This window comes from Asparagus officinalis, chromosome 10, assembly GCF_001876935.1.
Source record: "Asparagus officinalis chromosome 10, Aspof.V1, whole genome shotgun sequence".
In the NCBI taxonomy this organism is placed as follows: Eukaryota; Viridiplantae; Streptophyta; class Magnoliopsida; order Asparagales; family Asparagaceae; genus Asparagus; species Asparagus officinalis.
In genome coordinates, this window is record NC_033803.1 from 62,968,465 (window position 1) to 62,984,381 (window position 15,917).

The 15,917-nt window shown below is 40.3% G+C and overlaps 1 protein-coding gene across 2 annotated transcripts in view; it reads right to left on the reverse strand.

Annotated features, from left to right (window-relative positions):
* The window catches only part of LOC109825046 (ribosomal RNA processing protein 36 homolog), a 21,275-nt gene extending 5,488 nt beyond the window's left edge, over positions 1–15,787 (reverse strand). For both annotated transcript variants that reach the window (XM_020391743.1, XM_020391742.1), the window contains exons 1-3: positions 15,632–15,787; positions 15,426–15,559; positions 15,280–15,346 (exon numbers count right to left, since the gene is read on the reverse strand). In XM_020391743.1, coding sequence (XP_020247332.1) covers positions 15,280–15,346; positions 15,426–15,559; positions 15,632–15,700 — 270 coding nt within the window. In that variant the 5' untranslated portion in view covers positions 15,701–15,787. The remainder of the gene's footprint in view (positions 1–15,279; positions 15,347–15,425; positions 15,560–15,631) is intronic.

The window sequence follows — 15,917 nt, forward strand, 5'->3', positions numbered from 1 at the left end:
TCGCCCTCGTCGTCGAACAGGCCCGCCGCCCGCTCGTGGCCCTACGTCGTTGAACAGATCCGCACCCAGTTCGCCTCCTCCCGCATCGATCTTCGTCATCGAGCAGCCCTCATCCTCCTCTCCTCAGATCGAAGCTGCTCCAAACAGAGAAGTCATATCTGGGTTGCTTTGAATCAGATCTTTGAATCAGATCCAACCCATTTCATTTGGGTTTGAGTCCGAAGGTTTTGTTTTCTCTTGACTCGGTATTTTCTGTTAATCTCATTTATTTACCTAATTGCATGAGTATATCACCTCTAAACTATTATCTTATATTCACTGCTTAGAGTATAATTGTGAGTTGAGAGAAACTGAACATGTGGCTGTTGCAATTTTCATATTGATCTTAGAACTTGTGCAATGATAATTAATCCGGTAATTAAATTGTTTGAGATTAGAATTGTTCATTATTATCGTTGCAAGTCTTATTAAAATCCATTTGTCACATTAATCGTTTTAAGTTAATTTCCTACCGAAGATCATGAATTTTAACGAAAACGGTGCCTTATTCAATTTAAATCACTGATTCTAATAGACCCCTTGTCCCGTTTCGCATCACCGCATGCCCTATACCTCATAGGATATGGGTGTCCTATATATCATGTTCTAGTTGGATTTCAACAAGAAAAAACTCAATATGAATGTTCTACCAACACGGCTACTAAAGGTAAGATAACACACGCCCACGAATAGGATGTTGGATATGAGTAGCCACCTAATTTAGAAAAATGAGCTGCCAAGAGAAAGGACTAGTGAGCAGAGGCGGATCTAAATATTGTGTGGTGTCAATGACACCACTCTCTATGAAGGAATTGGAAAAAACATGGGTCTAATTGCAAATGACACCATGAAACAAAAATGAATAACTTTTAACTGTTAACTGCATCAAACACGAAATGAAGTTATCCAGAGTATTTAACTATGCTCAATCAGTTTGGTCATTACATGCTTGAGGCTATCATTATTCAAGTATGTACAAAAATCTTGAATGCTACCTGACGTGTTTTTGTTGCCACAAGCCAAAGGAATGGTGTAAATGGTTGTCACTTGCTGAGTTTTGGTATAACATTACATGGAAAGTTTCAACCAACACTACACCATTTGAAGCAATGTATGGTCGGCCCTCTCCATCTTTGCTATCTTATTTTCCTAAAAGTTGTAAGGTGGAATCTATGGATGCAACTCTTTTTTCCAGAGACATATCTTTACAATTTCTAAAGGATAGTTTGAAAAAGGTAGCAGAACAAATGAAGAGGTTTGCTGATAAGCATAGCAGCCATAGGAGTTTTAATGTTGGGGATTAGGTATTTATTAAGCTTCAGCCCTATTGACAACTGAGTGTCTCTTCCTACAAAACTCATAAGCTTTCTCCTAAATATTATGGCCCTTATCAGGTTTTAGAAAAAATTAGTGAAGTTTCCTACAAGTTGGCCCTTCCTGACAATGCACAGATTCATCATGTTTTTCATGTTCTAATGATCATTTTAGCTATGTTATAGAATTGGTTGATGAACCAGAAGAGATCTTAAACAGGTGATCAGTGGTTCAAGGGAAGAGATTGGTGTCACAAGTTCTAATCAAATGGAAGCAACGATCTCCTTTGGATTCTACCTGGGAATCTTACTGGGATTCTCGTCAAGGGGTTTCCTGCATTTGACCTTGAGACAAGGTCCAATTTAAGGGGAAAGGAATTGTCAGGGCCATCCACGACTGAAGATTCAGTTAGCAATCAGTCAACTGAAGCTAACAACCAGTCAACTATCAACCAGAATTAGTCGACTACCAAGAGCCATTAGTCGACTATCAAGAGTCTGAAGACTTTGAAGCTGAATACTGCCCGAAGACGTTGCGCTGGAGGACCTAGATGCTTGGAAGAGGACTGAACTACAAAACAAGTGGAGGGCTGTTATGCAACTCTTTAAAGTTCAGGGACATTGTAATAAATGTTTGGAAGTTTGTTATAAACAGATAAGACTGTTTGACTGTTTCTGTGTTTGTTAAGTCCGTGCATGTTTTGTGCACGTTTGTTGTTTTATTTGCTTGGAGCTGGAGTATAAAGGAGAGGATGTAAACTGAGATTATTATGAATGAAATAGAATTGTTTTCCTCTTCTCAAACTCAATCAAAATCCTCAATTCTTCCTCAATTCTCTCTCAACTCTATCTTGCAAACTCTCTCTTCAATCTCATTTCAGGTTCCTCATGACCAGAAGCACAACCAAGAGACTCAACAGGGGATCAAAGTCCTCTCAATTGGTATCAGAGCAGATGGAATCTGAAGCAGGAGCTGATGATTTCATGGCTGATCATGAAGGAGCTTCGACAGACGAGGCGGTTCAACAGGGAGCTCGTATGGAGGAGACTCTCAACAATCAAGAGTTCTTCAATCAGATGACTCGTATGGAGGAGACCCTCAACCAATAGGGACTCGTCAATCAAGAAGTAATGGCACAATTGAGGGAAATATCTTCTCAATTGCAAGAACTCAAGAACCCGAAGGATCGAGCAACTCATGGATCAGCAAGCATTAGAGTAAGAAGCGATCAAAGGATCTTAGGGTCAGGGTCAAGAAGTGATCATGGAATTCTTGGATCAGGTAACAGGGATCAAATTCATGAGAATGACCATCAAACATAGCGAAGGGTTGAATTCTCTGGTGAATTCCCAATAATTCATAGCCATGGTAATTCCTTGACCCCAAAAGAATTCATTCTTTAGTAATCAAACTAGTTCAACCAAAGTCTCTAAGATTGGATTTTCCATCTTTTTCTGGTTCTGAGAATGTGGTGTCTTGGTTGGAACAAACTGAATAAATTTTTGGCTACTATGACATCAAAGATGATGAATGGGTTAAAGTCTGTTCTTTTTATTTGAGGGATGAAGCACTACAATGGTTTAGGTGGTTCACAAAAAATCTTGATTATTATCATTATTGGGAAGTTTTCAAAGAGGAAATCATCACCAGGTTTGGACCTAGTGAACTCCTTAGACCCTATGATGCATTCTCCGCCTTGAAACAAACATCCACAATGAGAGAACATCTGGGAAAATTTGAGCAGGCTCTAGGCCTATTAGATGATCAACCCTCTAAGAGACATATATTAGAAAAATTTATAGGGGGATTGAAAGATGAGTTAAGGTATGAGGTAGCTGCTGCCAGACCCTTTTCTTTGAAAGGAACAGTGTCTTTAGCCAAACCGTTTGAAGACAAACAAAGAAATGAAAGGAAAATGGGAGGAAACTAAAATGTTCTTAATCAAGGAAATCCTTTGAACCGTCCCTCTCATGAAAATCCTGTACAAGAAAAAACCAAATTACCTTCACAAGTAAAGAAACTCACTCATGAAGAAATTCAAAGGAGGAGTCAAAATCTCTGCTTTACTTGTGATAAAAAATGGCACAGGGGACACCAGTGTAAGGATAAACGCCTGTTCATATTGGAGGGCATCTTGACAGGGGGAATGGAGGAAGATGGGAATAATTTTACAGAGGATGAGACAGGACAATTAGCAATAGAGCTAGCTGAAAGCTTAGTTAGAGGAGCTCCCTCCATTTCTGTGCAGGCTCTCAGCGGGATAACAGCTTTCCATACAATCAGAGTAGTTGGTTATTACAAGAATCAAACCATTAGCATCTTGATAAATTCTGGTTCCACCCATAACTTCATTAACTCTAAGTTGGTCAAGAAACTTGGATTGACAGTGACAGATAGGGGTGTGCAACGGTCGGTTCGGTTTAGTTTTTACCAAAATTTGAACAACCAAACCGAACCGTCTATAATTCAAAACCGAACCGAACTGTTGCAAGTCGGTTCGGTACGGTTCGGTTCGGTTTGTTTGGTTCTAACTTTATCAAACTTTATTTTCAACCCATATAATGATATTGTTTTAATCAAACAATATCATTTTCGGGTCGGTTCGGGTCGGTTCGGTCGGTTTTTTTGGTTTTGACCGAACCATGCTCAGCCCTAGTGACAGAGTTCAACAATTTTGATGTCTTGGAGACTAGTGGAGAAGTAATCAAGGGAGCTGGAGTGTGCCAAGAGATATTGCTAGATTGTCAGGGAGTAAACATCCAAGTGAACTTGTTGGTAATGCCTATGGGAGGTAGCCAAATTGTGTTAGGGACTAATTGGATGAAGACATTAGAAGACATCACCTTAAACTTCTAGAAATTACAAGTGACATTCTTATGTGATGGAATAAAAAGGACCTTACAAGGAGTAATTCTAGGGAGATGCAACTAGTGAATGAGAAAAGCATAGCCAAATCATTTAGAGAACATGAAGAGGGATTTTTTATTCAATTATGCAGTGTGAGCTTACAGGAATCAACACTGGAAGACAATTGTGAAGAATTACTTGTGTAAATGCACAAATTGATACAAGAATTTGATGTGGTTTTTTAGGAATTGCTTCACCTTCCTCCTGCCAGGGAAATAGACCACAGAATTCCACTTGAAAAACTAGAACTAAACCAATTTGTATTAGACCCTACATGCATGCACACTTCCTGAAGAAAGAAATTGAAAAACAAATTGAAGAAATGCTAAGTAAGGGAATCATTAGTCCCAGTAATAGCCCCTTTTCTTCACCCATAGTCATGGTAAAAAAGTCAGATGGCAGCTGGAGAATGTGTATAGACTACAGATCTTTGAACAAAGCAACCATTAAAGACAAATTTCATGTTCTAGTCTAGACAAATTTCGCGCGTGCCTCATGTGCGCTTGACACCTGCATCATGTAATAGACTTTTTCTTCTATTTTTCTAAAATAATTTACATATTACATATTTACATCATGTAATAGACTCTTTCTTGCTAGTTGCTAATCCATACTCCATCTTTTCATGTTTAACCTATAAAAAAATATTAATTAGTAATTTAGTATACTTGTTTGTTAATTGTAACTTTCTTCTCTAATTAGCATGCTAACTAGAAAATTATGAACATGTAAATATGTAATTGTTACCTTCATTCTTCATCTTTTCATGCTAACTAGCAAATAGCAATTAAGAATGCTAACTAGAAAACGATGAATAGTCATGTTTGTTAATCACTTAACTGTTACTTAAAAATACATATATCATATTTTAAATGAAAATACATATTTCTAATTTGTTACTTGCTTGTTTTCTTCATAGACTTTTGCTTATGTTAGAGCAGTGTTTTCAATGCGCGACGCGCAATGCGGGGCGCAAAGTCAGTTTACGTGTACATGCGCAAGGCGCAATGCGATGCGCGCGCCCGAGCGAAGCGAGGCGCACTCCAAATAATATATTGCATCACTAACAACTATATTGCTAAATTTTATTTTCCTCTTTACAGGTTACAAATGGTGAATCAAGTTTTAAGTTTCAAGTCAACTAGTACCATTTAAAATAAGATAAATCTCTCCTTATTAATCATTAGCCTATTATTAATCAAGTGATCAAACATCAACTAATCATTAGCCTTATTAATCATTAGCCTTATGATCAAACATCAGCTAATATAGTTAACTTTTTACTGTTAATTTAACTACAGTAAAATAGTTATAGTGATTCATATAACAAATTAACATTGTTAAAAATATTATGCTACAGTAAAAAACAAAGAAAAAACAAGCAGGGCCCTAGCTTGGCGTTGAGGATGAATTATTTTTTTACTATTAATATTAAATACAAGTAATTTTTATTGATACAATAGCTACAGTAAAAAGGAAAAAAATGACCGGATCCCACTTAATTTACCTACAGGAAAACGAAGACGGGAGCAAAAAGCAAAGAAAAAACAAAAAAACTACAGTAAAAAGAAAAAAAATGACCAGATCCCACTTAATTTACATACAGGCAAACGAAGACGGGAACAAAAAGCAAAGAAAAAGCAAAAGAACAAGTGGATCGACTGAAAAAACAAAGAAAAAAACGAAAGCTGGAAACGGAGGAGAAAAAAAAGAAAGCTGGAAATAGAAAAAACTAAAAAACGAAATACTAACCTTGCGTTGCCAATCTTCGTCTTCGTGTCCGCCCGTCTTCGTGGATGCAGACAAAGATCGGAGGAGAGGTAAGTGGATCTCAGAACCCTAGAGCTCGATTTAGTTCTCTCTATTTTCGTTTTCCCCTTTTTGATTTCGGATTTACTTTTGGAAAGCGGGTTTGTACCCGAACCCAATTGATTGCGGTTCTGGAAATGGGGCGATCGCCCTGCGCTTGGCGTCAGGTGCTGCGGGGCGCTCCCCAGGCGTCGCCCCGCACCTGGTGCGGGGCGCTATGCTATTGCGCCGAAGCGCCTCGCGCCCGAGGCGCGCGCTCCAAATTGCCCTTAAAAACAGTGTTAGAGATTATCTTGCATTATGATTTATGAAAATGATACGGGTGTATCTCCTCTTCGGAACTTAGCGATCCTCATGAGAGCTTGAGGATAGATAATTCTCATGGTAACTTAAGAATAGAGGGTAAAACAATACAGTGGAACGCAGGTTGAAGCGTGGAACGAGACGGCGAATCGAAGAATCGAAGCATCCAGTTTTCAGCTCGTGAGTCGACTCATACATGTACATGAGTCGACTCATCAGGTTGAGTCGACTCATGTCTGTCATGAGTCGACTCACGAAACCCAGCCGTTTTGTCGAAAGTTTCTGACGAGTCGACTCACCTCATCATGAGTTGACTCACTTGGCATGAGTCGACTCATGCATGTTTATGAGTCGACTCATCAACGATTTCCTGGTTCGTTTGGGTTTCTGTTTGCACGAATTCCTGTGGGGTTTGGGCTTGATTATTTACTACTTTGTCATCCACGTTATTACACTTATATAAGGGATTGTTTTAGGGTTTAAAAAAAGGAGAAAGCAATCAAGAGAGATTAGATTGTATTTGAGAATTGAGGGATTATTCTTCAATTCTAGTGAGATTGTGAGATTGTAAACTATTTTATTCTCATAATCTAGAGAGAGTATTTTCCTTCGTCACCATTGAATAGTTCTTGTGTTCTTGTTATTTTCTTCTCAATCCACCTTTGATAATTCCGCGATCAAAGGTACTCGCACGGCGACTCATATCAAGTTGGTATCAGAATGATCAGATCCTATGAAGAAGGCATCCTATGTATAGTACTGACTCGATAGCAATACAAGAAGCTAGACGAGATCCTTATTTCATTGGAAGAAGTCCAGAAATTAAGGAAAAAGATGATGACTGAAGAGATAGTTTATCTAAGCTAGATGCATTGGACAAACAGATGGAGACAATGAGTTCGACTCTCACACAACTCGTCAATATCTTCCAAGAAAAGGACAAAAAAGAAGAGTCTTCTTCGAAAGGCAAGAAGAAACTTATGGAGTCCGATGAAGAAGGTGAGGAATCTGATTCTGATAGGGAAGCCGAGATTGTTAAAACTATTCCGCATCAAGGGGTAAGGGTTCTTACCAGAATTTGAAGATAGACTTTAAGGTAGAGATTCCTGTTTATGATAGGAGTGTCAATGTCAAGAGGTTTGATGATTGGATCGAACGGATGGAGACGTATTTTACCCTCTACGGATATTCATCCAATGAGAAGCTTGTGTTCGCGACTTTGAAGCGTTCGGGACATGCATTGACATGGTGATAATCCTATTGCAAGCAGGAACGGAAGACGGTGTCGTGGAACAAATTCAAGAAACTACTGAGGAAGCAGTTCTACCCAGTAGGGTTCCTTGAGGAGCGTTGGTATAAGTGGTATGGATTACGCCAAAGGTTCAATCAGACCGTTCAAGAATATACGACGGAATTCCAGCAGCAGATGATGGTTCTCAACATCGCGACGGAGGAATATTACATCTTTATGAAGTATATGACGGGTCTGAATAAATATATCCGAAAGGAGATGAAGTTGTTCACAGTCGAGTCCATGACAGAAACGAGTGTGAAGGTCATTGCTATTGAGGGCAGGTAAAAGAAGGGCAACGAAACGAAGGAAGATTCCAAACAGACGGGAGGTAAGTCTAGTGGCTCTCAGCCTAAGGAAGAGAAGAAGAAGGGTGATTCGAAGAAATGAGGATTGATATGCAATCAGTGCAAACAGATAGGGTACATAGCTGATTGTTGCTGGGAGAAGTATCATCATCTGAAACCAAAAGGATTGAAAAAAAACAGAGAAGAAGAAGGCATATGTAGTAGCTCAGGGTCCGAAAAAAGTTTTCGGGATGACAGAACCCAATAACAGTCTTAACCTTATGGTGGAGAAGCAGACCACGACTGAGAACGAAGACCCGAGAGAGCAGCTCTTTGTTTTAAAATTGTAGGTCAAGACCAGCTTGGTTGATGACATAGTGGATCTAAGAAGTCAGAAGAATTTGATATCTGAGACCTTGGTTCAGAAGCTGGGATTGAAGACGGTTAAACATCCGAAACCCTATCTTTTAAGGTGGATTCAGAAGGAGACGGGATTGAGTGTGATTAACCAATGTACTTTCAGATTTACACTCCACGAGTCGTATATTGACGATGTCACATGCGACATCGTTCCGTTGGATGTTTGCCAAGTAATACTGGGCAATCCTTATTTATGGGATAGGTTTGCGATCTACGATAGGCGAGCCCAGAAGTATACGTTTACTAAAGATGGCGAGCAATTCATCTTTCGTTCAGCATCTCTTCCACAGGAGACGAGTTTGGTGACAGTGACTCAGGCGAAGAGGCTAGTGAATGCGAGCAAGAGGTTTGTATTGTTAGTCATTAGGCCTTATGAGGAGCAGCTGAGTAGGATGTGCTTGACTACCTTGAGCAAGCTTCAGGAGGGAGATCATGACAGGTTGAAGGCCAAGTACGTGGACTTGTTTTCGGAGATCACGGGACTACCACCACGACGGGGTGTGGAGCATGAGATTATATTGGCCGACGAGGGTTCTTTGCAGAATATAGGTCTATACCGCACATCTGTAAAGGAGTCTGAGGAGATCAAGAGGCAGGTTCAGGGGTTTTTAGAGACAGGAGTGATTGTGCCGAGTTGTTCCCCTTACGGGTTACCAATGTTGTTGGTGCCCACTGCCCAAAAAGGATGGAGGCTGACGCATGTGCGTGGATTACCGGACGCTCAGCAAGATAACCATCAAGAATCGATACTCATTACCTCGGATTGATGATCTTATGGACCAGTTAGAAGGAGCGAGGTTTTTCACGAAGCTGGATTTGAAGTCTGGTTACCATCAGGTGGGGATTCCGGAGGATGACACTTGGAAGACTGCGTTCAAGACCAAGCAGGGCCTGTTCGAGTGGTTGGTGATGTCGTTTGGATTGTGCAACGCTCCGGCTACCTTTATGAGACTTATGAACGATTTGTTACGACCATTTATAAAGGATTTTGTGATAGTTTACCTCGGTGATATATTGGTGTATAGTAGGACCTGGGAGGAGCATCTTGTTCATGTCAAGAAGGTGTTTGAAGTACTGCAGAACGGACAGCTGAAGCTTAACGGGAACAAGTGTGAATTCGGGAAGGACGAGTTGGTGTATCTCGGGTTCATCGTGGGGAAAGACCAGTGGAGAATAGATCCAAACAAGATGGCGGTGATCACGAAGTGACCGACACCTAGAACAATGACGGAGGTGAGAAGCTTCATGGGGGCTTGCCAGTATTTACGCAAATTCATTCGACATTTCTCGACTTATGCGGCACCCTTGCATAGCCTTACGAAGGTAAAGATTCAGTTTAAGTAGGGGGACGTATGAGAAAGCTTTTTAATTATTAAAAAGGAAGATCTCGGAGGCACCGGTATTGGCATTACCGAATTTACAAAGGACCTTCGAGGTAGAGACCAACGCTTCTAGTTATGATATGGGCATTGTGTTGATTCAGGTTGGAAAGCCGGTAGAGTACCATTTAGAAATGTTTACGGGTGCTATTCAGAACTACCCCACCTACGACAAGGAGTTTTATGCACTTTATCAAGCAATCAAGCATTGACGAGTGTATTTATTGGCAAAGGAGGTGGTTGTGCACTCAGATCACAAGTCATTGGAATTTTTACATGCCCAGACGAAGCTACAGCAGGCACGACACATGAAGTGGATGTCCTATTTGATGGCGTTCAATATCATCATTAAGTACAAGAAGGGGACGACGAACAAGTTAGCCGATATGTTATCTCGCCCACCAGTGAGAGCTCTCTTAGTGACGACGCGCATTCAGCAGTTGGTTCCTTTGGAATATGCACAGATGTACACATCCAGCCGAGATTTTAATAGTGTGTTTGCGCATGCGAAGACTGGTCGAAAAGGGGAGTATGAGATTGGTACAAACGGTTTGTTGTATCGAGGGACGTTGCTATGTATTCCGAAGAATGACGACCGATTGCAATGGATTCGAGAAGCCCATACATCACGTGTGCAAGATCATTTTGGGATTCAGAAGACGCTTCTCAATCTACGACACCATGTCTTTTGACCAAAGATGTTAGAGGATGTCACTAAGTATGTTGGAAGGTGTAAGCTATATTGCATATCGAAACTTTCTAATAAGAAAAGGGGATTGTATCTACCATTGTCGGTACTGTCGAGATCGTGGGAGAGTATTTCTATAGATTTCTTAGGAGGATTACCGACGACTAAGCACGGGAATGATTATTTGTTCGTTGTGATGGACCGATTCAGCAAGATGGTCATCTTGATTCCTTGTAAGAAGACCGTGACAGGAGCGGGTGCGATGCAATTGTTCTTTAAGCATGTGTGGAGGCGCTTTGAGTTGCTTAATTCGATTATTTCAGATCAAGATAGCCGGTTTCTCGGACACTTTTGGGATTCTTTGTGGAGCTTGATGAACACTAGGTTGAAGAAGAGCACGGTCTTTCATCCACAAACCGATGAACAAACAGAGGTAGTTAATCGGACTATGGTACATATGTTGAGAGGATACAATTCCAAGCATCCCAAGACTTGGGATGAGAGCTTACCACCATATCTTCAGTTTGCATTTAATCGGGCTATTCATGGATCTTCGGGGAAATCACCGTTTGAGGCTTGTTATGGGTTTTTACCTCCGAATCTGTTTGATCTCGTGTTTTCCAGTGAATCTATGACCGACGGCAAGGAAGAGAGTGAGAGACAACGTGCTCAGCGATTTTTGGATAAGATTGCACATATTCATGCCACGGTTGAAGCTCAATTGAAAAAATCACAAGCCAAGTACAAGACGAAGCATGATCAGCATCGAGTTCCTTATAACTTTGGCATAGGCGACATGGTATGACTGAAATTAAGTAAGGTGAGGCTAAAGGGAGAAGGGAAGAAGTTAAAACCTATACGTTATGGTCCGTTTCGGATTCTCGATCAGATTGGTGACAACGCCTTCAGGCTGGATTTACCACCTTACTTAGGCATGTATTCGGTGATCAATGCCGAGTATTTGAAGTTGTTCGAGCCTCCATTGCTGGATGATGAAGGTGACGACAAGGTGATCTTACCGCATGTTGAAGATTTGTGATTTGATAGAGAGGAGCCGCGGAAGAAAGATTGCATTTTGGAACGGAAGACGACAATGACGAGGCGGGAGACGAAGGAGTCGTTTCTCATTAGACGTCAATGTCAGGTTTCTAGCAAGGCTAAGTGGTTCAACAGGGAAGGAGGAGCTCGCGAGTTTCCTTAGCTGAAGTTCTAACTTGAACAAGACTTCAACTTTCTAAAAGGGAGTCATGATACGGGTGTATATTCTCTTCGGAACTTAACGATCCTCATGAGAGTTTGAGGATAGATGATTCTTATGGTAACTTAAGAATAGAGGGTAAAACAACACAGTAAAACACAGGTTAAAGCGTGAAACGAGACGACGAATCGAAGAATTGAAGCATCCAGTTTTCAGCCCGTGAGTCGACTCATACATGTACATGAGTCGACTCATCAGATTGAGTCGACTCATGCCTGTCATAAGTCGATTCACGAAACCCAGCCGTTTTGTCAAAAGTTTCTAATGAGTCGACTCACCTCATCATGAGTCGACTCATCATGCATGTTTATGAGTTGACTCATCGACGATTTCCTGGTTTGTTTGGGTTTCTGTTGCACGAATTCTTGTTGGTTATTTATCACTTTACCATCCCCGTTGTTACACCTATATAAGGGATTGTTTTAGGGTTTTAAAAAAAAGAGAAAGCAATCAAGAGAGATTAGATTGTATTTAAGAATTGAGAGAGATTATTCTTCAATTCTAGTGAGATTGTGAGAGATTATAAACCATTTTATTTTCATAGTCTAGAAAATGTATTTTCCTTCGTCACCACTAAATTATTCTTGTGTTCTTGTTATTTTCTTCTCAACCCACCTTTGATAATTCTGCGATCAAAGGTGCTCGCATGACGACTCGTATCAGAAAACTTATGAACTTCTCTATTTTATGCATGCTAATTAAGACTCTTTCGTGATTTAGTAGGTGAAATTATATTTCTTAGTGTTTTTATATGACAATTTATAAACATGTTTATATGCTTCTTTGTCTTATGTTAAAAAATATTAGTTTGAGTTGTGCGTCTCAATTCAATGAGACGCACACATCATTGTGCGCCTTGCGCATGGTATGCATAAGGGACATTTGCGTCCTGCATTGCGCCTTGCGCCTCGATAAAATTGGTCCTAGCTATGCCTCATTTTAATATAACATTTGTAATAGAGTGTGATGCATCTGGAACCTGGATTGGGGCTGTGTTGATGCAAAGAGAGAGACCCATAACTTATTTCAGTTTTGCATTGAAGGGAAAAAATGCCACACTATCATTTTATGAGAAAGAACTACTAGCTATAATTCTCTCAACTAGAAGGTGACAACAATATTTGCTTGGTAGAAGCTTTGTGATAAGAACTGACCATCAAAGTCTTAAATATATTTTGAAGCAAAGAATTCATACAGGAATTTAGAACAAATGGCTTGCTAAGCTACATGGTTATGATTACATTGTGGAATACAAGCCAGGAAGAATGAATAAGGCTGCAAATGGGTTGTCCAGAATACATGAAGATAAAGTGGAAATTTCAGCCATTTCTATTGTCAGTAGTGATCGATTGAAAGAGATCCAAGTCATGTGTTCTGAGCATGTTTTCTTCTAGGAGCTTGATGAGAAGCTACAATAAGGGCAACTGAGCACTGAGGAGTATTCCAGGAAAGTGGGTATTTACTATTATAAGGGCAGAATATTATTTAGTCCTAATGCTCAAGATTTGAAAACCTCTTTATTGAAAGAACATCATGATAGTCCTTCTGCGGGACATTCTGGAATTACCAGACATTACACAGATTGAGGAGGGTTTTTTACTGGAAGGGAATGAAAAAAAATGTTCAATTATATGTCCAAGCTTATGATACCTGTCAAAGGGCCAAGGGAGAGAATGTTGCATCTCCAAGACTCCAACAACCATTGTCTATTCCAGAGTATATCTGGGAGGATTTATCTATGGATTTTACCATAAATTTGCCAAGGAGTGGAACCCAATCTGTGATATTTGTTGTGGTTGATAGGTTATCAAAGTATGCCCATTTCTTTGCCTTGGCACATCCTTACACTGCTCAATCTGTAGCCCAGGTGTTCTTTGAAGGGGTATTCAAACTTTATGGAATGACTAAATCTATAGTTAGTGACAGAGACCCTTTATTTACCAGTTTGTTTTGGAAGGAGCTCGTCAAATTGCAGGGAAGCCAGCTCAAATTCAGCTCAGCATATCATCCCTAAACTAATGGACAAACTGAAATAACTAATAAAAATCTTGAATTCTGTCTTAGGTGTTTTTGTTGCCACAAGCCAAAGGAATGGTGTAAATGGTTGCCACTTGCTGAGTTTTGGTATAACACTACATGAAAAGTTTCTACCAACACTACTCCATTTGAAGCAGCGTATGGTCGGGCCCCTCTATCCTTGCTATCTTATATTCCCAAAAGTTATAAGGTGGAATCTGTGGATGCAACTCTTTTTCCAGAGACATATCTTTACAATTTCTAAAGGACAGTTTGAAAAAGACAGCAGAACAAATGAAGAGGTTTGCTGACACGCATAGGAGCCATAGGAGTTTTGATGTTGGAGATTGGGTATTTCTTAAGCTTCAGCCTTACAGACAACTGATTATCTCTTCCTACAAAACTCATAAGTTTTCTCCTAAATATTATGGCCCTTACCAGGTTTTAGAAAAAATTGGTGAAGTTGCCTACAAGTTGGCCCTTCCTGACAATACACAGATTCATCTTGTTTTTCATGTTTCCCAACTTAAGAAGAGGATAGGTACTGATGTCCTTCAAAATGATCCTCCTAGCTATGTTGTAGAATTGGTTGATGAACCAGAGGAGATCTTAGACAGGCAATCAGTGGTTCAAGGGAAGAGATTGGTGTCACAAGTTCTAATCAAATGGAAGCAACGATCTCCTTTGGATTCTATCTAGGAATCTTACTGGGATCTCGTCAAGGGGTTTCCTGAATTTGACCTTGAGACAAGGTCCAATTTAAAGGGAAGGGAATTGTCAAGGCTGTTAGCGACTGAAGATTCAGTTAGCAAGTCGACTTAGCAATCAGTCGACTGAAGCTAACAACCAGTCAACTATCAACCTGAATTAGTCGACTATCAAGAGCCATTAGTCGACTATCAAGAGTCTGAAGACTTTGAAGCTGAATACTGCCCGAAGACGTTGCGCTGGAGGACCTAGATGCTTGGAAGAGGACTGAACTACAAAACAAGTGGAGGGCTGTTATGCAACTCTTTAAAGTTCAGGGACATTGTAATAAATGTTTGGAAGTCTGTTACAAACAGTTAAAGACTGTTTCTGACTGTTTCCGTGTTTGTTAAGTCTGTGCACGTTTTGTGCACGTTTTTTGTTTTATTTGCTTGGAGCTGGAGTATAAAGGAGAGGATGTAAACTGAGATCATTATGAATGAAATAGAATTGTTTTCCTCTTCTCAAACTCAATCACAATCATCAATTCTTCCTCAATTCTCTCTCAACTCTATCTTGCAAACTCTCTTCAATCTCATTTCAGGTTCCTCATGACCAGAAGCACAACCAAGAGACTCAACAGGGGATCAAAGTCCTCCCACATATGGCCGTAAAATGTTCATATTCTTAAGGCAGTCTCCGATGAGCATATTAAACTAAATTTTTACAATAAGAGTGAAAGGCAAAACTGCATAAAAACAATGCCAAGAACTCAACTTTTTTGAAAGTTGACCATAAAAATCGCTCCTTTTTTTTTACAAAACACTTCCAACAATAAACAAATTAAAAAAAAATAAGAAGAAATTACCAGAACTACTAACCTTCTTCGGTGCTTGGATAACGTCTCTAAACCTCCCAACTGGCACCTTGCAACTCAACTCCGAAGGCCTTTTCCAATTTCCCCCAAAAATTTCCAAAAATTACACCAAAACCCCAATCTACAAAATTCAGAATCAACAACCCTCACCTGTTCTTGTTAGCTCGTCCAAGCTGCTGCTTGTGGGCCCCGCGTACAGGACGGGCGATGCGGGAACCATCGGACCTCGCTCTCTGCAGCTCCTCGAACGGGATGTCGGCGAGCTTTCTCTCTATCTCCTTCTCCTGCCATTAAAGTAAAGTTAGGGTTTTGACTAGAAAGAGAGAAAGATAAGAGTCTGTGAGAGAGAGAACGACCTCTTCGGAGGAGAATGCAATCTCTTCATCGCTGACTTCGTTCTCGCTCTCGTCGCGGTCTTTAGCCATTGTCGGATCGATTTGAGAGCAGAGCACAGAGGCGATTCTTCAAAAGACAAAACCCTCGTCGAGTACTTGATGGTGAGGAGAGAGATAACGGGTCGGGTTTGGAATCCGGTTTTAATGGTGCCCTAGAAGCCCAAGAACCGAGCCGATTAGATACTTATCATATCCATATCCGTTGGTCAATCATGAATATGTGTTATGAATATAGATACGCCTCGAT